The following is a 21,060-nucleotide window of genomic DNA, read 5'->3' on the forward strand; positions in this document are numbered from 1 at the left end:
ATGAGCCAAACACATTTTGGCGTTGTTCTCACCTTCCTATATAAGCCGGGAGTAGTAGCGCTTCTGCTCGTGGCCGTTAGGCTCTGCAAGAAGCAACAACAGGTCAGATGTCACAGGTTGAGTCGAGCTTGAGAATGGCGTCTTCAGCTGCTTCCATGCTCGACATGGCGTTGCTACTTGCAGTTTTTGCCTCCATCCTAGCAGGTACAGAACTCTCTCACTGATTTTGTTCCCCTGCTTTTCTTCTAGCATACTCTGCTTCTGTTTAGTTCTTGTGTTTTTTGTATTAGCTTGCAATGCGAAAAGTTTATTGTCCTATGTGAAGAGTTGTGCCGTGAAAAAGTTGAAATTGGTGTGCAAGCCATTGCCGAACGTACGAGTGAGTTTGTTGATTTCAAGTAGTGGAGTTACTATCTTGCACATTAGTACTACATGACAAGCGTTACGCGAGATACTCATTTAGTGAAACGGTAACACGGTAAGAAAACAAAACATGTAAGCAATCGAGCGTAGATTCAAGGACGCATCTCTTTCTTCAGCATGAACGCTATGCATGGAAATATACAATGCAAACGTTTGGTTTGATGAAACACGGGAAAATTCTCACCGTTCCTGTGAAATTCGTGCACGATTACGCATACTACTGTATTAAGAAACTAGTATGGTACCACAAAGCTAGATTCTGTTAGAAAATTAATTGGTTTTAGGGGCGTCATTAAGATGCATGATGTGTGATAGTTTACCAGCACTACTGCACGCTAGATTACGATTCCTTCAGGAGAGGTGAAAGTACGCACGTACCAGCTTGTCAGTAACTCATTTGCCCAAAATCTATGGACTAGGCTGTGTTCGTTCCACGCACGTAAAATGGAGCAGTCTAGTACATGATTAATTAAATATTAGCATTTTTTTGAAAAATCGATTAATATGATTTTTTTAAAGCAACTTTCATATAGAAAATTTTTATAAAAAACATACCGTTTAGCAATTTAAAAAACGTGCGCGTGAAAAATGAGGGAGATGAGTTAGGAAAATTGGAGAAAGAACTCAGCCCGATCCCTTTGATGGATGATAGCACAAACTGAGTTCGTAACAGTTATTTGAGAGTAATTAAATATTAGAAAATTTAAAAGTTGATTTAAAAATTGTTTCTAACGAGGGCGGCCACCCGTTTTTTTTTCCGTTCGTCATTCGCATCTGCGTCGTCGTCATGAGATGATCGATCTCGATCTTCTTGGACGGCATGTCTTCGTCATTACGTCGTCTTCGTCAAGTCGCGCCGCCGAGTAGATCGATCTCCTCGGCGGGGCTCGTTTTTCGTCGAGTCAACAGCAGCTACGTCGATCTGGTGATCTTGGAAGCCACGGCGTCCGTCTCTGCTCCAGCCCCGTCGCCCGAGTTCCGCCGGCGCGGCCCCGACGGCCGGATCCCGAGCCGCTCGGTCCATGCCGACCGCCGGATCCCGAGCCGTCGCCAGCCTCCACCACCTCCAGATCCACTCAGCCGGTTCGCCGGCTCATCCTCCGTCTCTTCACCGCGCCGAGGTCCACAGCCGGCGTCGCCGGGCTCCCTCTGCCGTGCCGTCTTCACCGTCGACACACGGACGCCATCGGCGCGCCAGGGCCCTGCAGCCGGCCGGACTCATCCCGGCCGCATCCCTGCACCGCCACGCCCTCCGACTCCGCCGCCTTTCGTCTCCACCACCTGCGCCCTCTCCTGACGTCGGCTGTCAGCACCGCCGGGCCTGACACGTGACACCCTGTCCTGTTTTTTTTCTCTTCTGTGAACTTGCTTGACTGCAAGGGAGGAGAGAGAGAAGTGTAGACATGGAGTTTCATGGATGGCTGGCTCTGGCTGTGGAGGTCTGGAGAGGACAGATGTGCATGCGTCATTGGTGCTGGTACCGTTGAGGCAGAGAGATTGCTGGACTTGGTCTATGGACCGACACCATTGAGGAAGAGATGTGGTGTTACCGTGTTGCTGCTGCTGTACATGTGTGTGTCTGTTTTTTTTTCCTGATCATAGATCGGGTTTGCGTCGCCCACCGCCTCGTCGACTTCTACACATCTCCGACATCGGCATCGACTCTGCTTTGACTTCATCGTTCAGCCCCACGCATCTTCGGCTTGATCACCCGTTCAGGCTCCCGGCTACAACGACTTCTGCAACCGATCGTCATCGAGCATGCGTCTACGCCATTAAGCTTCGGGTTGCCGCTGCGTCGCCCCCTTGGGCCGCAGTGCCACCGCCCGTGGTCCACCTCCACTTGTTGTTGGAACGCTGAGAGGCGCCCTCCTCAGCATGGCCTCCCTACTAGTGGAGTTCTCGCCGCTGCATCGACATCAAGCTGCACCTGTGTCGCCCCTATGGGTCACGATGTTGCCCCTCGTCGTCTTCATCGCCGTTCGCGCTTCGACACCCTCGTCATCCGCACTGGTCATCGTCAGCCGCTCAGGGTCTTCTTCGTCTACTTCGAGCATCGTCGCCGCATCTCCAAGCTGCCACCGTCGCCGCTCTAGGCCGGTGGTCCAGCTACCTCTACATGGTTACTGACGTCGCCATCCAGGCCGTTGGTCCCACTACTTCGCCTTCGTCTTCGTCCAGCATGATTCATCGCCAGTGTCACCGTATCTTCCTCGACTACACTTCGCTCTTCTCCGGCAACTACGTGCTACTCCGGCAATTCTCCCTCTACGTCGTTCTCGCGCCGCGACCGTCCCGGAGGCCTTCTCTGCTAGTCTCCTCCGACATTGGCGTATGATTCATGGTGGTCCCCTACTAACTTTCATTGTTGTAGACATCAATAAGTGGCATCTACATCAGCAAAATAGGAAGATCACTTCCATTTCGAACAATAAAATAAGAGATAATCCAACAAATATCATTGACAAGCGGCTAAATCTAAGAAATACCATTAACAAGTTCGCCAGCGTCGCCTCCCCATGATTATATATATGTTCCAAGAATATCGAATTCTCGCTTCGAATCCCCTCTTTGGCTTCCCCATGTTTTGCCGAGTTCAAATATTCGATTTGAATTCAAATCCCGCACCAATTGCCCCCAAATCCCTTAAAGCGATTTCCTGGTAAAAGTCTACTTTACCTCCCTCATATTCGCTTGGGCCGAATCCGGCCATGGCCTGGCCTGCATCTCCTCTCCCACGTGCGTCGCGCGTGACCACTCTCTCTCTCTCTCTCGCCGCTTCCTGCCGACGCCACCCAAAATCCGGCCGCGTCGTTCGATTTTCACGCGCGCGCGCGATGACCGACCGTCCGCCCGGTCGCCGCTGCCGTCAGCACTGGGCTGCCTGCTGTTGTTGACGGTCGTTATCGATCAGTTTCGACCGTCAATATTACCAAAATAGAGGAGAACTAGTGATGCTTGCAATTTATATATACTACCTCCATTATTTTAATAGATGATGCCGTTGACTTTTTCTCACATGTTTGACTATTCGTCTTATTCAAAAAATTTATGCAAATATATAAGATATAAATCACACTTAAAGTACTATGAGTGATAAAACACCTCATAACAAAATAAATTATAATTACGTAAATTTTTTGAATAAGATGAATGGTCAAACATGTGAGAAAAAGTCAACGGCGTCATCTATTAAAAAAGAAGAGAGTATGTTAGAATAATAATATTCCACTAGTATTAGGTTCACTAACCTTGTGCGGAGAATAATCATAAAGTGGAGGAGAATCGACATCAACACAGACGATAAATCAATCGGATGATGTCGAGAACCAGACTTATATATGAATGGACCAAGACTCGGAATTGACACGACAAACTGGGCCAAAATTCACAAGTCTGTGGAGAAGAACAACGGAGGAGGCCGCCAGCCGAAATTGGGCTAGATTGGGCAGGCCCCAGGTTCGGCTGAACCCTCCTCAGTGCCATCCGATCCAGGGCTTCGCCTGGAAGGTGTGGATTAGCCCCCAATGACGGTTAGAGGGTATTTCCGACCATTCCAACATTCACAACGTCATTGGAAGGCTATAAAAGGAGTTGCCATTCCCACTTCACTCACACACCTCAAGTAAAGTTCTCTCATATTCTCTCAAGTTTAGTTTAGTAGTATCAAGCTAGTGGAATAGGAATAGAGTAGAAATTAGGAGTCCGGAAGTCTTCGAAAGAGTTCGGGTATGGCTTTAGTAGCTTTCCTATCTTCTTTTGTAAGCTTTGTAGTATTATTAAATATTCTTCTTTATACATTTATGGTATTGGAATACTTTCCGAGAGTATGAATGCCAATTTTACATTATGTTCATGTTATACTGAATATGCTGCTAGCTTATCTGGGAGATGCTTTGGTGCGGGTATAATGTTTACTTATGCATTTACTCTATGTCATGATGATGATATTAGAGTAGTATCTGGAAGTTTAGACGTGGTGTCTAGATTACGTGATATCATTATTTGGGGTTATATGCTGCGGATGAGAGGTGGGCCGCTGATGGTGACAGCTCAGTACGGGTATTCCTCCGCGCGTGTATATGATCCTAAGTTAATTCCCTGGGGAGGATATTCCTCCGTATTTAGCCCCGATTGTATGGTCATGACGGGCTGTCATAAGGAACTCGACAGTTAGGGGTGGCTTCTCGAAGTACCAGGAGGGCATCGGATAGAGAGTATTAGCTAGTATATCAGATAACTAGAATGTATGTATACTAGAAGTATAGGAATATATTTTCTTTCTCATTTCTTTCCACTTAGCTTAGATAATATATTATGAGAATGAGTAGCTATTGCTTGTGTGTCACTCTACCCTTGGATTATCTTAACCCCTGCTCAGGATATGATTATCACAAGTAATATATAAATTATTAGTCAAGTTCTCTCTACATGATATTCTCATGGGATAAAATAAATACGATACCCTTGGGTGAAATACTACAATGGTATATGCGTGAGCTTACGGATAAACTCTGTAACCATAATATACCATGAATATTTCTGCGTCATTGTTAGAAATTATATTTCTAGTAATATCGTTAAAAAATACCAACACCTGCATCGCGTGCTGCCACCTTGTCGCCGCTCCACGCCGCACCATCCACGCTATCACCGCCGGCGTCATCCTTCCGCCCCTACTCCTGTGCGCATGCGTCCAAAGGATGGAGGCAGAGCCCTCAGCCACGTCCCCACTTTCACCACGCCGTGCAGCTGCTCCTGCCCTAGTGATTCGACTTCCACCGCTCGATCCACCGCCTCCACCACCGAGCGCATCCCCGTCGTTCGTCGTTTTCATGTCGCCCGTGGTTGGCAGCCAAGCGCCAGCTCGCATGCTCCCCCTCTAAACCGACTATGCCGCTCGCAAGCTCCCGCCCTCCCCGCCTATAAATTCCACTCCGGGACCCCCTTTTTCCCTCCCCTTGCTCCGTGCCTCAAACGGTGAAGCCATGCCGCTTCCTCCCTCAACTCCGGTCGCCGTCGCACGGCCAACCCCGGAGCACCGCCGCCTCCTTAGTCGCGGCGGCCAAGAACGCCACCGCCGTGACCAAGGACGCCACCGCATGCCCCGGTCGTTCACCTTTCTTATCCTCTCTTTGTCGTGCCTACTCGATGCCATGCCGCCGGTGAGCACCTCGCTCCTCCCTTCCATTTTCGCCATGGCCGCGCTCCTCTCATCCCTTACCCAATGCCGCACTCGCTGCCGCCGTTGAATCCTTCCCCGGCCGCGCCATCTCAGCGCCACGCCTCCTCGGCGTGCGTTCGCGCCCATGCCTCCGTTCGTCGGTGAGTTCCTCGCACCTCTTCTGTTTTGCCACCGCGGGCGCCAAGAACCGCCGTCGGCTTCTTCTTCCTCCCCCCGGTCGCCGCGTCACCCTTTCCCTCCTGCTCTGCTCCCGCCGCCGCGCGTAGTCGCGCGTCACCGCCGGTTGGTCGTCCCTGCCTCTTTCTCCTCCAGCTTGCTCCCCTTCTTTCCTCCTCTTCTCACCGCGGCCGCTCGCCACGCCTGCGCCGCGCTCGGCCATGCGCCGCCATCGGTCTCCTCATACCGAACCCCTCGTATCGTCGCGCCCCCTTGAGCCCTAGAGAATCTCCCCGGGACGCCGCCACGGCTGGCCGCCTCGCCGGCCGCGTCCGCGCCGTGCCGCCCATCCCGCCGCCGCATGGCCGCCATCGCGCCGCCTCTCCCTCATCCGAGCCGGTGGATGGAACCGCCTTGAGCCCCTCTCGCTTCCGGTGCCTGCCGGCCCCTCCGGCTTGCCGCCGCTCGCCGGCGGCGTTGCGCCGCTGTGAGCCGTCCGATCCAGGCGCCTCCTCCTCCCCTCTCGCCTTGCCACCGTGGCTGCCCATGTGGCGTTTGACCCAGTCCATGGTGCCCAGTCAGCCGCCCCCTCCTCTCTCTCCCTGCTCGTGGGCTTGGCCCATTGGCCAACCTTCCTCCTCGGCCTAAAAAACAAGGAAAGTCTATCTTTACTCCCTTCCCCAAACACAGTGGCCAAAAGTCCATAATTGCTCCCTCCCTATTCACTCCTCTCTCACCATATGTTGGCCCCACACGTCAATGAGTGACTAAAAAGAATATTCTTTTCCACAAATTCAATAAATCATTTCTTTAATCCAGAAAATTCAATAAATCCTTTTTCCGTTGTTCCACAAATATTTTCCTTCCTCCCAGAAAATTCAAACAACCTTCGTAAATAATTTCTCTTATTCCCATCGGATAAGTACATATCCTCCCTTGTCCACAAAATTTCCACAAATTGTTTTCCCCGCTCCAAAGAATCAAATAAATCATTTCCTTGTCCAGACATTCATTTAAAGCCTCCAAAAATTCATATCTCCCGATCCGTGACTCCGATTGACCTCGTTCCACTTCCAGTAATTCCGTAAAATTGTGATCTATCTAATGGCACTATTATTTTAGTCTAAATAGGATCCTTTTCTATTTGGTCCTTGTTTAGATTTTTGATTGTATGCGCCTAGTTGCGGTTACCGGATATTTTTCGTCAAGCGGATTTCTCGAAGATTCGTGAAGACCCTGAGCAAGGCAAGCCACCTTTGAACATCTTGAGCCTATATTTGAACTTAATTATATTGATTGTAAAATATTATTCATTGATAGGATTGCACTTAATATGTTTGCCCCGCCTGCGAGGCAGATTGGTGGGCCTACCTAACTTGTTGCATTTGATCCTTCCATTGTTAATTGCTATATCATGCTCCCTTGTAACCACCTGGTTGCGCCTCGGTATTCATACACTCTGTGCGAGTATCGACGGTCGCCTTTAAAACTTAAAATCTGAGAAACATCTTGGGTAAAACTTGGTTTACGAAAGGATTGGAAAACCCGACGCCTGGGTCGGTGCCTTGTGAAAGAAAATGAGTTTTAAAAATAAAACTCGCGACACAAGGCCATTCCTGGGCGGAATGCTTGTGCGGTCACATTTAAGGACCGATTCCTTTGGAATTACATCCGAGCATATAACAAGTGCGACCACATGGGTGGAATGGGACACCCCTGGCTGAGTAACAAGCTAGGCCAGGGAAGCCTTGATGCCAAGAGACAAGTGGATTCGCCGGGGTGGTGTCGGGGAGGACCCCTGGGCTTCATGGCACAGTATGGTCTGGGACCTAACCTGTTGTTGGTCCGGGACCCCTCTCGTTGGCATATGGCAACCCTGTGTTGGCTTTGGAAATGCCTTGTCGTGAAAGCCCCAAGTCACCAGACGTGTTTGATCCGCACGGGCTAGGTGACCAAGGCTAGTAACGTCATGTAGGTAAAGTGTACCCCCTCTGCAGAGGTTAACAAACTGTTCGAACAGCCATGCCCACGGTCATGGGCGGATGTGAGGTGATTCCTTAGCGTAGTTTTTGTTTTACCCAGCTTTGTGAAAAGATGTTGAGGTTTGGGAAACCTGATGTTTGGATAAAGCAAGCGGATGTCAGGGAGACAGCGGGACAGGGAGTCCCTGAGAATGACTGGTTGTTTGGAGACAACCAAAACTCTGAAAGATTGGAAAATTGGTTTGGTTTGGGAAACCAACTTTGAGGCCAACTCTGGGAGTTGTGTAAATCTTGCAAATCAAATTTGGTTACGTCTCGCCCCCAACCAAGCTGAGACTTGTCTCGCTCTGTTTGTGGAAAGCACACACTTAGATTGTTGAAAACTTGAAAACAAATTTGATTGCTAAAATAACAGCCTTTCCTTGAAGCTTGAATTAACCACCTAAGTCCCCCTGGCTTGCTGAGTACATAAGTACTCACCCTTGCTCTATATATATATAGTTCTGCCAGCTCTGAAGGTGAAGTTGAAGTGAAGTGAAGATTAAGGTTTCGTCCTAGTTCCCTAGTATTGCCTGTGGTGTTGGGTGTTAGACCGTTGGTTCCACTGCTGCTGCTGTTGTTGGTGTTTGCCTCGTCCGTGTCGTCGGTTGTATTCTCGGGTTGTCCCGAGCTGCAACCTAAGTCAAGGTAAATAAATCCTCTATTTATTTTAAGGATTGCAATGATTCATATTTGTCACCGTGGGTACCAGCGCTATGTCCTGGGACTGGTACTGTGATCGCGGTTTCGTAGGAAGCGGTTCGCGCCGTTTTTCCTACGACACGCTCCTGTCAGGTGCCGTTGTACGGCGGTGCCGGATCAGGGTGTGACACGTTCCCGTCCAACCCAGCCCCGACCCTCCCCGTTGCCACCCCTAGTTGTAATGATGGTTTGTGGGTTGGTTAAGCTCAGAAACCACACATAACCGCAATTAGGACTCCAGTATCTTGCTCCACGTGTTGGCAGATGGCGAGGGGATGCAAAGGCAGTTCGACCGAACTTCTGGCTCACCTACCGGCCACTCATTCGGTTGGGAGGCTGCCTGGTGGGCCCCCAACATGTTGTACTTTGGCTGGACTCAATTTTAGGTGGTTTTGATTGACACGTGGGGCCTCCAAACCGTGTAATCGTGTCCGATTGTCCGGAGGTGTATTTGGTCACATGGCGGATGATTTTTGTCCATATATTTACCTATATATAAATATTCACCAAGACTACTACCTCTAAGTTTGGTATTCTATTTTATATTCTTTCAATTGTTATTATGCATGAATTGATAAATCGAATTTGGTACTTAAGGACCATCAACACCATCCAAGCAACAAATGGAGACACCGACAATAGCATCCATCCAAGCAAAAAGAAGTTGTGATAACAACTACCTTAATTCAATCTTTGAATTTTTTTTTTTGCTTAACCCGACTACTACCACCCATCCAAGAACGAACAATCAAGGGAGACATCTCCGACGACCACCAAACCAGCCAATCACCCGTCACTATCGGTTGGTAGCGCGCCGGAGAAGAAGTTCTGGAGCATGATGAGGTTCACAAGAATGGGGGCAATGGTCCTGTTCTTTTCTCCAATAAAAGTTGGATGAAGATTAAGATTTTCGTGGCACGCTTTTCAAATTGCTAACGGTACGTTTCATGCGAAAAATTTATATATGAAAGTTGCTCTAAAATATCATATTAATCTATTTTTCAAGTTTGTAATAATTAAAACTCAATCAATCATACGTTAATACCACCTTGTTTTATGTAAAAAACGTATTCTTCATCTTCATCTTTATTTTCAGAAGAAAAGAACATCACCAATGTAATTACAGACAGTGCTCCAGAGTCCTCAGCCATCGGCGTATTCTGGATCTAAGTGAAGGATAGCGTAATCAACATGACAACGAGAAGCGAGGAAAATGGTGACGCCGTCTCTTCTTGCCACTTGCGACGGCGATGGCTGAGGGTGCTCTCCGACCAGATCGGTGTCTCCATTGCCCGCTGACCCACATGTGCACGGTGGAGAGAGATGGGGAGACAGAGGAATGAGGAAGAAGAAAAGGAGAAAGGATGGGAGGTAGATTCAACGAAATTCTTTCAATTTTCATGGTACGATTTACCATTGTCACGTGGGACAAAACCACCTAACTAAACCGCTGGGAGACTCGATTTGCACTAGTATATCTATATATCTATCTATCGATTATATTATTAAAACAGTTTTGAAAGGAGGCACCACGTTCGCTGTGGGGGCTAGAAATTCCCACATTAATCGGAGAAAAAGAAAAAAAAATAAAAGGAGAGTCCAAGTAGAAATACAATCTAAAAATAGCTGGAATTCGGAATTAAAAATAAGTAATATTGAAATAAGTTTTCATATAAGAACCCAGTACGAGATTAATCAAAATTCAAAATAAAAATAAAATAAAATCCAAAATTAGAAAAAAAAAGCAGAGTCCAAGTAGAAATACAATTTAAAAATAGCTGAAATTCGGAATTAAAAATAAGCAATATAGAAAGAAGTTTACATATAAGAACCCAATACGAGATTAATCAAAATTTGAAAAAAATAAAATAAAATAAAATCCAAAATTAGAAAAGAAAAGATACTCCAAGTAGGAATAAAATTTTAAAATAGATGAAATTAGGAATTAAAAATATGGAATATTAAAAGAAGAGTCCATATAAGAACTCAATACGAGATAAATTAAAATTAAGAATAAAAATAAAAATAAAATCCGAAATTAGCAAAAAAAAAAGAGTTCAAGTAGGAATACAATTTAAAATTAGCTAAAATTCGAAATTAAAAATAAGCAATATTGAAAGAAGAATCCACATAAGAACTCAATACGAGAATAATTAAAATTCAGAATAAAAAATAAAATAATATCCAAAAATAGAAAAAATAAAAGAGAGTTCAAGTAGGAATACAAATTTGAAACAACTGAAATTGAAAATAAAAAATAAAAATATTAAAAGAACACAATACGATATTAATTAAAATTTGAAAAAAAAAATTCCAAAATTAGAAAAAGAAAAATAAGATTTCAATTAGGAATACAATTGTATCGCTGTGGGGGCAAGAAATTCCCACATTAATCGGAGAAAAAGAAAAAAGAGTCCAAGTAGAAATACAATTTAAAATAGCTGAAATTCGAAATTAAAAATAAGCAATATTGAAAGAAGAGTCCATATAAGAACACAATACGAGATTAATAAAATTTTAAATAAAAATAAAATAAAATTAGAAACTAGAAAAAAAAAGAGCCCAAGTAGAAATACAATTTAAAAATAACTGAAATTCAGAATTAAAAATAAGGAATATTGAAAGAAGAGTCCATATAAGAACCCAATACGAGATTAATTAAAATTCAGAATAAAAATAAAATAAAATCCTAAATTAGAATTAAAATAAAAGAATATTTCGTATAGAAATACAATTTAAAAATAACTAAAGTTTGAAATTTAAAATAAGCAATATTGAAAGAAGAGTCCATACAAGAAACCAGTACGATATTAATTAAAATTCAAAATAAAAAACAAATAAAATCCAGAATTAGAAAAAAAATAAAAAGAGATTTCAAGTAGGAATAGAATATTGAAACAATCCAAATATCTACTATTATAAAAATTGAAGATGTTTCCACAGTCGGTCATCTGTGTTTGAGTCGGTTATAAAAAATTGAAGATGTTTCCACGGTTCGTCATCCGTGTTTGAGTCGGTTTTTTTTTTGTATTAATCTATATCTCTTCTCTACTATTATAAAAATTTGTTAACGACCATGTTTTTATCGGTATTTTGGTAAGTCATCCGTGTATGAGTCGGTTTTTAAGTTTGTTTGCTTTTGGAAATACATATCCGTATTTGAGTCGGTTTTTAAGATCGTTCGCTTTTGGTAATACCGAAAGAATCATGCAAGAAATATGTTTAAAAAACTCGCATGCTAACTTGAGACGATCGGACTCCTAACTACAGCTCATGATTTTCTAAAAAAATATATATATCCAAGCGAAATCCCACAGTGTATTTTATCTTAACTAAACCATTGAAATTAGAAATAAAAAAGAAAAAAATATTAAGAGAATAGTCTATATAGAACACAATACGAGATTAATTAAAATTCAAAATAAAAAATAAAATAAATTCAAAAGATAGAAAAAGAAAAAAATAAGAGCTCAACTTGAATAAAATTTATAAATAACTTAAATTTGTAAGAAAAAAATAAAGACAATTGAATTAAGAGGCAATCTAGAACACATGATGAGATTAACTAAAGTTCGAAATAACAAATAAAATAATTTTCAAAAATAGGAAAAAAATTATAAGAATTGAAGTTTGAATATAATTTATGAATAAAAATTATCGGAATGAAAAATATGCAATTTTTTTTAAAAAAAGTCCATCTAGAAAACAACGATGACAAATAGCATTAAAAAGGGGAGAAGCAATAGGCATGTAAAGCAGTAGAGTGTTGGTGGTTGATGGGATATCAACAAAAACTATAAACAAAACCCCAAATAGAATCACAATGATGATTAAGAGGAGTGACGATAGGTATGCCGTTAAGCAGCATGGTCACGACGGTTGGCGGGACTTATGGATAATTAAAAAAACCACAATGATAATCATATTTTATGTTTAAAATGTCAATGGCAATAAGAAGGGGAAGCAGCGGGTTTGCTGTAGAGGAGTATATTGGTGAAGCCACTAACGATTGGCGAGACTTATAGAAAGTAAAAAGGAACACAAATAATAATTATATTTGATTTTTAAAATCCCGATGACAATAAATTGAGGTGGCAACAGATGGCCGTAGAGTAGTAAATTGGCGATGTTTGACGATACTTCTAAAAATTATGTAAACGAAACCCAATAAGATAAGGTACTCTAAAAACTATAAGGCCTAACTTTTAAAGTTCTCAAGAGGATGAATAGAAGTAGTGATAGATCAAGTAAGCAAATAAAAATGTGACAAAGGAGTAAAGGGTAGCGACTGGCGTTGCTTTTAAAAACTATAAAATTATTAGAATAGCATGAATAATAATTTTAAATAAAATTATGTGTAAAAATAGATAATTTTAAATTGATGATAGCCGTGTAGTTGTGCGGGTCATCCAACTAGTTTTAATAATTAAGGGAGTTTTATATCAGATTTTATGGTTAAGGGACTCAAATAAAACTACATAGTTCATAGCCTAAAGTGGACTTTTTAAAAAAAAATGAAAAAGAAAAGAAAGAAGTTCATTTGGGCCTTCTCGGCCTGGCCAGGCGCTTAATTACAGCCCGCAACATGTCAGGCACTCAGGCCGGGCCTCGAGCCCTTGATCATATCCTTTTCTTCCTTGTCCACCATCCCCAGTTCCCCATCACAAATATCTTCCCATAAAGAAACCCTAGGTGCTCATTCCACCGCCATCGCCTCCGGCGAACTCTCCACCGCCCCCTTTCCTACATCCCACCACTATTTTATAAGCCAGCCCTTCATCTCATCTGGAGATCTGGTTCTACTCATCCAGGAAAGCCCCAATCTTTATCATAGCAAGGAGGTCATGTCGGAATCGGCCCTCGGTAATAGTTACATCAACCAATTTTTGTTATTTCAGTACTTCTTTCCCATTCTTCTTCTTCTTCTTCAACTCGGAGTCTTCTACGGTGTATATCTCTTCCATCTCCAAAATTATTTGCGAATCGCCCTCAGATCTGGAGCTGTTCCTCATGTCGAAATGTCAAATCTATAATTCTGATCTCTTCTGAAACATTCAGAGCCTAATTACCGATTTGATTTCTTTTCGGCGTATCTAGTACAGCAGGAGGTATTGTTTTGTTGAACAGAAACATCAATCTTATTTTTTGATTTGTTCGATTTCCATAAGTTTTACACATCACTCGTTCAACTAGTATGTGAAAAACTTCTTTTTACCGTTCATTTCACATATACTAGATAAATATCTGTGATTTGCGATGGATTAAAATAAATTAAACGCGTGCTAATATTGCTTGGAACAAATTAATTGCGAGGTTTTGGGGACAGTTTCGTGCTTGTAGATTATGTAGAAGGACTATTTTGTAATATTAAAACACGAAGGAGTAGTTGGTAAAAGAAATAATCTATACAACAGAGTTGGTGTGGTGGCAGATTCACTGCCACCACCACTGCCTTCTTTAAGAATGAAGTATAGGTTTCTATACTATTACACACAATATTATTATATCCAGCTGTGGGGGTGGAAATTCAATGAATTCATCAATTTCAGTGATGCATGTGCCGTTTGATTCAAAATATATGTTGTTGCAGGGTATGGTTCCTACCAGTCAAACTATTTTAACTTTGACCATCAGTATATAAAGTACTGCACATATTGACAGTATATTCATCACGGAAAATACTCATAATATTTAATCATCTTTACTTGAAATATCATGTTTCCATAGATATTGCTAGCCTAAGTGCCACTTTGTAGATCGTGTCCATGTCCTAAATATCATTTATTTTGTCTTCACAGTCTTAAGGATCATTGTTTACCAATTGTATATTATATTATATTACTAGCAGTACAAAGTTATGATATTCTTTTGAATGTAACTAGAGATTAATCCTCCTTGTTACAGACAAACATATAGTGGTGAAAATTCCCGATCATTTTCTGCCAGATGCTTTCATAGGAGAAAGTGTTGGTAAAGGTAAAGAAGATGGAGCAACCGTAGATAACATGGACCCGTCCCGCCCTTTTCTAGTTATCAAGAAGTCTGATTTGGATAAGGCTGGTGAGGTATGGTAGCCCATCTGCACTCTTCCTCTAGGTTTCTGTCTTCCATTGGTACCTGGCTGCTGACATTCTCTCTTCCAGTGGGTTAAAATAAAATATGCTTGGATGGCCAAGTCCTTAACAAATGATATAATCATCCCAGACCCTACCCCTCAGGTTGCTCTCTAGTCTTCATGTACAGAATTCAGTTGCTAGATCATCCTGTTACGTTTGTCCTTTTTTAATCCTGCAGCATTTTAGTTTACGTAAGTTGTCTCTTCCATTTTCTCAAAAAAAAAGGGTGCCCTTTGCTGAAATGAAATGTTTTGTCATGAAGGTGCACGTCAATGAGACTTTATGTTTTGCTTTATTACATTGAAAGCTGATTTCTTTTCATCTCTTCTGATTGTGAACGGACCAATTTAGGTGGTGCGGGATGCCTTCTTTGATATATCTCCCCGCTTGGACTCCGTCTTGAGAAAGGACAGTGTCCGGTGCTTCTTCCGTTTGTTCGCGGAATGTACTGCGGCCATGGCATTTAAGTGTAACATCACCTCAGAAACCTTATCCTGCATTGTCAGGCATAATGCCTTGCGATGTGCGAAAACTGTATTGGAGGGCAAGGCACCTCAGCTCAGTTGTATGCATGCCAATCCAAACTGCATTAACCCATATGGAATTTTTCCACTCCATGGAGCTGCTGAACGGTTCTCTGTTGACATGATCAAGTTGCTGTTCTGCCATGGTGCTTCAGCCAATTTACACACAGTCAATGATGCTGGCATTCCCGGACTACTCCCGCTCCATGTTGCAGTTGGAAATACTTGCTTGCATAAATATCTGGAGGACAATCTATCTCCTGTGCAGTATCATGAGGATTATATCTACAAGCTCATTCATCTGCTGTGTCTACCTGAGATGGTTTGTTTCACTTAACGCTCTTTCCAAAGTATCATCTTTTCAGCATGACAACAAAATGTGTTCCTGTTTGTCATCTTTTAAAAATTTTCACATGTGCTGAGGCATTTTCTTATTTCAAATTTAGAGGCAAGAAGTCAGCAGTTCAAAATTCCATTACTCCCTCCTTTTCTAGTCATTGTAGTTTTGTCCTAAGTGAGCTATCTGTATCTGACCGTCTATTTCTGGTCATATAGTTTAACACATTAAGATTTATGTTTTTATATTCACCATGAGAAATACTTTCATAATATATAATTTGCATGTTGTTAAAACACACGAATTTATAGAAATTGATGGTCAAGGATATAAATATTTGACTTTGGATAAAGCTAGTAATTTGTAACAGAGGAAATAGCTAAATGCTCCCTCCGTCCTATAATATAGCAATCTAGGACCGGATGTGCATGTCCAGATTCGTTGTACTATGAAATGTCTCGTCCGGTCCTAGGTTGTTATATTATGGGACGGAGGGAGTAGTAGGTTTTATTCCGCTTGATCCTAGTTCATCCTTGCTACAATTAGTGGAAACGAGATGTAATAGGAAGTAATTTTTCACTGCTTGCTTGCATACAAATGCTCAAAGTCATTTAGATTTCATTCCTTTGCCTTCTTTTTATTGTGCAGAAGGTTTTTTTGGATACAGTTAGACTGCTTGCTGAAAAAACAGATAATCTAGCTGATGAGCTCTGGAATTACATGAAGAATGACAAGCTTGTAGAATCCGCAGTTTTACTCCTGGCAGCCCGAAAACATATCCGTGAGGGCAAACCTGATGGGTTCGACATTATCGCGCAACGTATATATGAGGACTATGATTCCCTAGTGTGTGATAAAGGTGATACTGCAGAGGGGCAGAAGCTGCTGGAGGAAAGAAGAGCACTTTTGAAATGTAAATGTCTGATTGTCACTATAATTTCGCAAGCTGGTGAGGTTTTGGATAACTACATTCAAGCACATTCAGAGGTACTATTGTTTTTTTAATGGTGTAAAATCACAGCACCATATGATCTCTTACTCACTGTATATTTTTTCATATTGGTATTAATATTTTAATAGGTAATTCCATGGCTCCATGCCCTGATCCTAACAAGAATGCTAGTGATTTGTTGATTTCCGTGGCCACTTTCCGTTACTTGTACTATAGGGTAGCATATCCAGCATAAAGTGAACGGTCAGTCCAGTTTTATCTATCTTCAACATTGTGTTAAAACCATCACAAGAGTAAGCTGTCTAATGAAGCTTATGAGTTATGACGTAAGAGCCTCCGCTGCTTTGAGAAGCTGGAGCCCTCTATTGTTAGGGATGTGACCTTAGCATGTTGCAGGAGCTTCTGTACCTTGGGTTATTTTGAGTAGTCATGGCTATCCTTGAAACATATTAAATTAGATTACTATCCTCTGGTTGATTTGAGATAGGTTTGAATTAGGGCATGTATACAACAGCAACTAATAGCAGGCTCTTAGCATTGGTAACAAGGTAAAGTTTGCTGACATGGATGAGAGGGGAAAGGAGGGTGAAACATCGTTGTTAAGCTTAACAACGGCTTAACATCGACTCTTAGCGTTTATAAAAGGAAACTTTGTTGCATGAGGATAGATAAAAGAAAAGAAAAGAAAGATAACAAAAAAACTGTTTTGGTGCATTAATGTCAGAACCTTTTGTCGTCTTATCTATTGTAAGAGATAGTATCTGAATAGAGCCTGTAGCAGACTCTAGCTGGTGATTGGTACTATTATTTGGGGCATGCCATTTGTCAAGTAATCCCTGTGAAATTTCCTCCCTCGCCCAACTCTAGTACCATATCCCCTACAATTTGTCCTGTTATAGCATTACTCACCAGTTCATAACAACTACTAGCTTCTTAGGGGAGCCAGGTTCTGAAGGCTCACCCTTCCAAAAGAACAACTTTAGGGTATTCCTGTCAGATGCTGATATGCATTCTAATATCTGAGTTGTGGAGATGATTTAGGAAACAAATCTCAAATAGTAATAAAATTTTCATGCATTTGTATCAACCTTTTGTGTTAGTGATTTATAGCGTGGAAATATTATTGCATTTCAATTCAACTTTGTATTGGATATTATGTGAGTTGTTTTTTGCTTTTGCTTCAAGTAACCAAAACTGATTTAACATTATTTACAGAAATGTATACGAAATCTTTGTATAAAAATGTCAATTTATATCAATTTTATTAGAGATGCAACAAGCCTCTTTAATCGTAGTTGTAACCACAGCGCAGGCATATACAGAGTAACTGTGTACACTTTTTGATATATTTTAGTGATGTTGGCCATTGCAACTTTTGCATGTTTCATGAATACTTGTGTGCTATTATCTCCTTGTGAATTTTCTTGATGCACAGCACATAACGGCAAAAAACGAAATACTTTGCGTATTAATTATTGGTTCATGGCGGCAAGTGGCAACCAATAGGTTTTGTTATTGTCTTAAGCTGACTACATTTCCCTGAGGATATTTTGATATTGTTGACACAAACAAGTTGGAAAAGTTAAAAAAATATATTGGTATTAGTGGTGATTTTCCCTAGTGCAGGCTCATATTTTGCATATTTTGGTAGTATATATGTCGCATGATTAGGTCCACAACAATGAAACTGACCTGATGAAGTTCATGTTAGCGAGAACCACTATCATGTTGTCCACCATGAAATATGATTTAGTGTGTTATTTGTCCAGTTTATAAATTTGGGGTAAAAAACAACTAGTTTCTTAGTTCAGGGCATATGCTTCAAGAAAGCACTATGAGCCTAGGCCCAAACACATTACATTAAAAAATATTGAAAAAAATTACACTAAAACAGCAACAGAACACCACCCAAGGTAGTTCATCTGCCTAATGCACCATGTATAATGCCCAGTTCAAAGTTCAGGGTGAAAAATGGACTAGAAGGAAATTTCAAATGCCAAAAAATAGACTTTTACCTTTTTATAATTTATAGTCAATTACAGTTACCAAGTTGAAATTTGAATGACTAATGTTCATGCCTTGTACCTTTTGAACCATCTAGTCGTATTATTTGGTTCCTAATCCTGAATATAGTTAAGGCAAACGAAGAGAAATAGTTACGTAATTTTGAATATGTTTGTATATGTACTTTATTTTACCAAGTAAACTTGTATTCGATGTGATTGCAAACTGTTCTACCTTCTTTCAGTTCATCTGTTATAATTAATTTTTCTCTAAACCATTCTTTTTTGTCATTTCTTTGCCACCAATGATATCATTGTACTACATGATCATATTATCAATATATGCACTTTATTTTACCAAGTAAGCTTGTATTCGATGTGATTGCAAACTGTTCTACCTTCTTTCAGTTCATCTGTTATAATTAAATTTTATCTAAACCATTCTTTTTTGTCATTTCTTTGCCACCAATGATATCATTGTACTACATGACCATATTATCAATATATGCTATTTTTATGTTTCATTTTCTGACATTTTTCACTATCTGATATAATGGTTCTAATGTCATTCAGGTGCCCAATGTGGAGGTCCTTGCGCGTGTTTCATATATTCTTAAGGAATTCGGGTTTTGCCCTAACGAAGAATACATTGACACCATGATCCTGTACTGCTCTTTTTGTATTCAATATAATATTTTTTTTCTATGCAAATGTTTGTTGTTTATTAATTATTTCTTAAACTTGTTATTGAAGCTGTCCATATAACAAGATTTCTTACAGCGACATAGTTCACAAAGGTGTGTGTTTATTATTTAAGTAACTGTTTCTGAATTTCTCAGAAAGAGCCTTTATTAAATTTTTTATGGTCATATAGATGTAACCAAGGCTGTTGCACAAATGTCTACTTCTCTGCCTGCTGCAGAAAAAAAGGTAATTGTATTCCGATGTTACCAATGATGATTTCTTATATTCACCTTGTTAATTATTGTGCAACAATGCGTGGGGAGTATGATGTACCAAAGCATGCAGGGAGCAGCAGCAGCTAATGATCAGTTACTTAGGTTCCAAGTTAGGTTTGCTATTAGTTGCCATCTTACTGGCTGGTGCATATAAGCCAGAGTGCCTGCCAGATCATTATCTTGTAGTTGGGATTCTAGAAAAGTAGAAACTCTATGTCTGGTCTCTTCTCTATCCTGGTAAAAGGTTGCTCGGCAGTTTTTACAGCAGTGCGTCATTCTAGATTATAGTACTGTCAACAATCTGAAAATAATTGATTTTCTCCAATGAGATAGAATGTTTTGCTTTAAGTATTGTGTTTAGATTTGATCTGCCTCCCTTTCTGTGTGTGTGTGGTCTTGCGATAGATTTTTGGTGTGCAATGGTTTGTTTTGATATTTGATCATGACCTAGTTAAGATGTTAGAATGAACGAACTCAGTATGATTAGTCCTTTTGTAGTTGGATGGTAATAAATCAAGCTGATAGATGTCTGTTATGCTTCTGGTTGTTATGTTTCTGCCGTGCAGCTGCTTACTGGTTCAGCTGCTTTTGCTTAAGCAATTCAGTTTGTTGACATCACTTGAATATAACCAGAAAACAATTTATTCTGTTGCTCAAGTAAAACACCTCTCCCAGGATATATGAAAATATTGTGAATCAAGTGCTCTTTGGTTGATCAAGCTGGAATTTAACAATTTTTTTTTGGGTTTCACAAAGCTTAATCTTCATTTAATTATGGGACAGGCTGCGAGAAAAAAGGCACTTAAAGGATGGGATCCAACATTCATAAAGAGAAATTTTTTCCCCTACTGGAGATCAGTATTAGGGGCCCAGCTGTCTGTATCCAATGGAGCAGCAGATGAGAAGTCAATGCTTCATCGTCCACAGTTCCGTAATTCAGTAGTGAGTAACGAGTCTTCGAGTCTGAACCATAATATTAGTTTCTTGGGAAGAATTCAGCAACTGAGTGGTACTCATGAATCGAGAAGGTACAGTACTGCTGCATTCAGAATGCTCACGAAGGTGCTAAAGACATGAGCAAAAAGGTATGTCGTGAGTTTTGTTTCAGTCTACAGTTACTGAACATGTGGAAATCATTGCTGTGACGCCTATATTATTAATTGAGCAATATATCGTAATGTCAAGTTGTTAGGGTACCTCAATAGAATTTCACTTGTTTAAATTTACAGTAATATTTTCTTGTTTTTCTTCGTGCAGGTGCCTAGTGGCATGTTGCTGTTGATAACCATAGGTCTGCAAAGTATTATGCTGCGCACGTCTTTTGCGGACACCTTAAGAAGGTTGCGAATATACATGTGACCACCAAAACCTTGTTCAAAGTGATGCTAAGTACTTTAAATTATGATGAAATGCAACATGCCGTGTGTTGTATTCGGCTTGAACCCTCGACCCGCGAGATGTGGACATGCGTGCCAGCATGTTGTACTTGTACCAGGTTCAACGTTAGCTTGAACACTGAACAAGTTAAATGTGTTGCAAAATGCCATTTTTCTTTATCAGCAATCTCTTCTACCTATATCAGGGTCATGATTCTAGAATGTTATTGGGCCACGTGGCAGCCTGAAAAATTAGCTAAACATCACCAAAATTTTTGCCACGTGTCAATCAGATATAAGCTCTTG

At 41.2% G+C, this 21,060-nt stretch overlaps 1 protein-coding gene and 1 pseudogene across 5 annotated transcripts; both read left to right on the forward strand.

Annotated features, from left to right (window-relative positions):
• The first annotated feature begins 37 nt into the window (after window positions 1–37).
• On the forward strand, window positions 38–20,941 carry LOC4326058 (uncharacterized). Of its 5 annotated transcripts, XM_066306785.1 has the most exons (11): window positions 13,148–13,350; window positions 13,481–13,595; window positions 14,392–14,552; window positions 14,631–14,705; window positions 14,955–15,449; window positions 16,113–16,451; window positions 18,993–19,084; window positions 19,173–19,216; window positions 19,294–19,349; window positions 20,162–20,463; window positions 20,636–20,941. In XM_066306785.1, the coding sequence occupies exons 3-10, from the start codon at window positions 14,493–14,495 to the stop codon at window positions 20,453–20,455; spliced, it is 1,455 nt and encodes a 484-aa protein (XP_066162882.1). In that variant the 5' UTR covers window positions 13,148–13,350; window positions 13,481–13,595; window positions 14,392–14,492; the 3' UTR covers window positions 20,456–20,463; window positions 20,636–20,941. The 5 variants fall into 5 exon arrangements, with proteins under 5 accessions (XP_066162879.1, XP_066162881.1, XP_066162882.1 ...); XM_066306782.1 differs by lacking the exons at window positions 13,148–13,350; window positions 13,481–13,595 and adding an exon at window positions 38–204; XM_015763264.3 differs by lacking the exon at window positions 13,481–13,595.
• LOC107281128 (uncharacterized) lies at window positions 1,827–3,015 on the forward strand (annotated as a pseudogene).
• Window positions 20,942–21,060: the final 119 nt, after the last annotated feature.

This window comes from Oryza sativa, chromosome 1, assembly GCF_034140825.1.
Source record: "Oryza sativa Japonica Group chromosome 1, ASM3414082v1".
Taxonomy (NCBI): domain Eukaryota; kingdom Viridiplantae; phylum Streptophyta; class Magnoliopsida; order Poales; family Poaceae; genus Oryza; species Oryza sativa.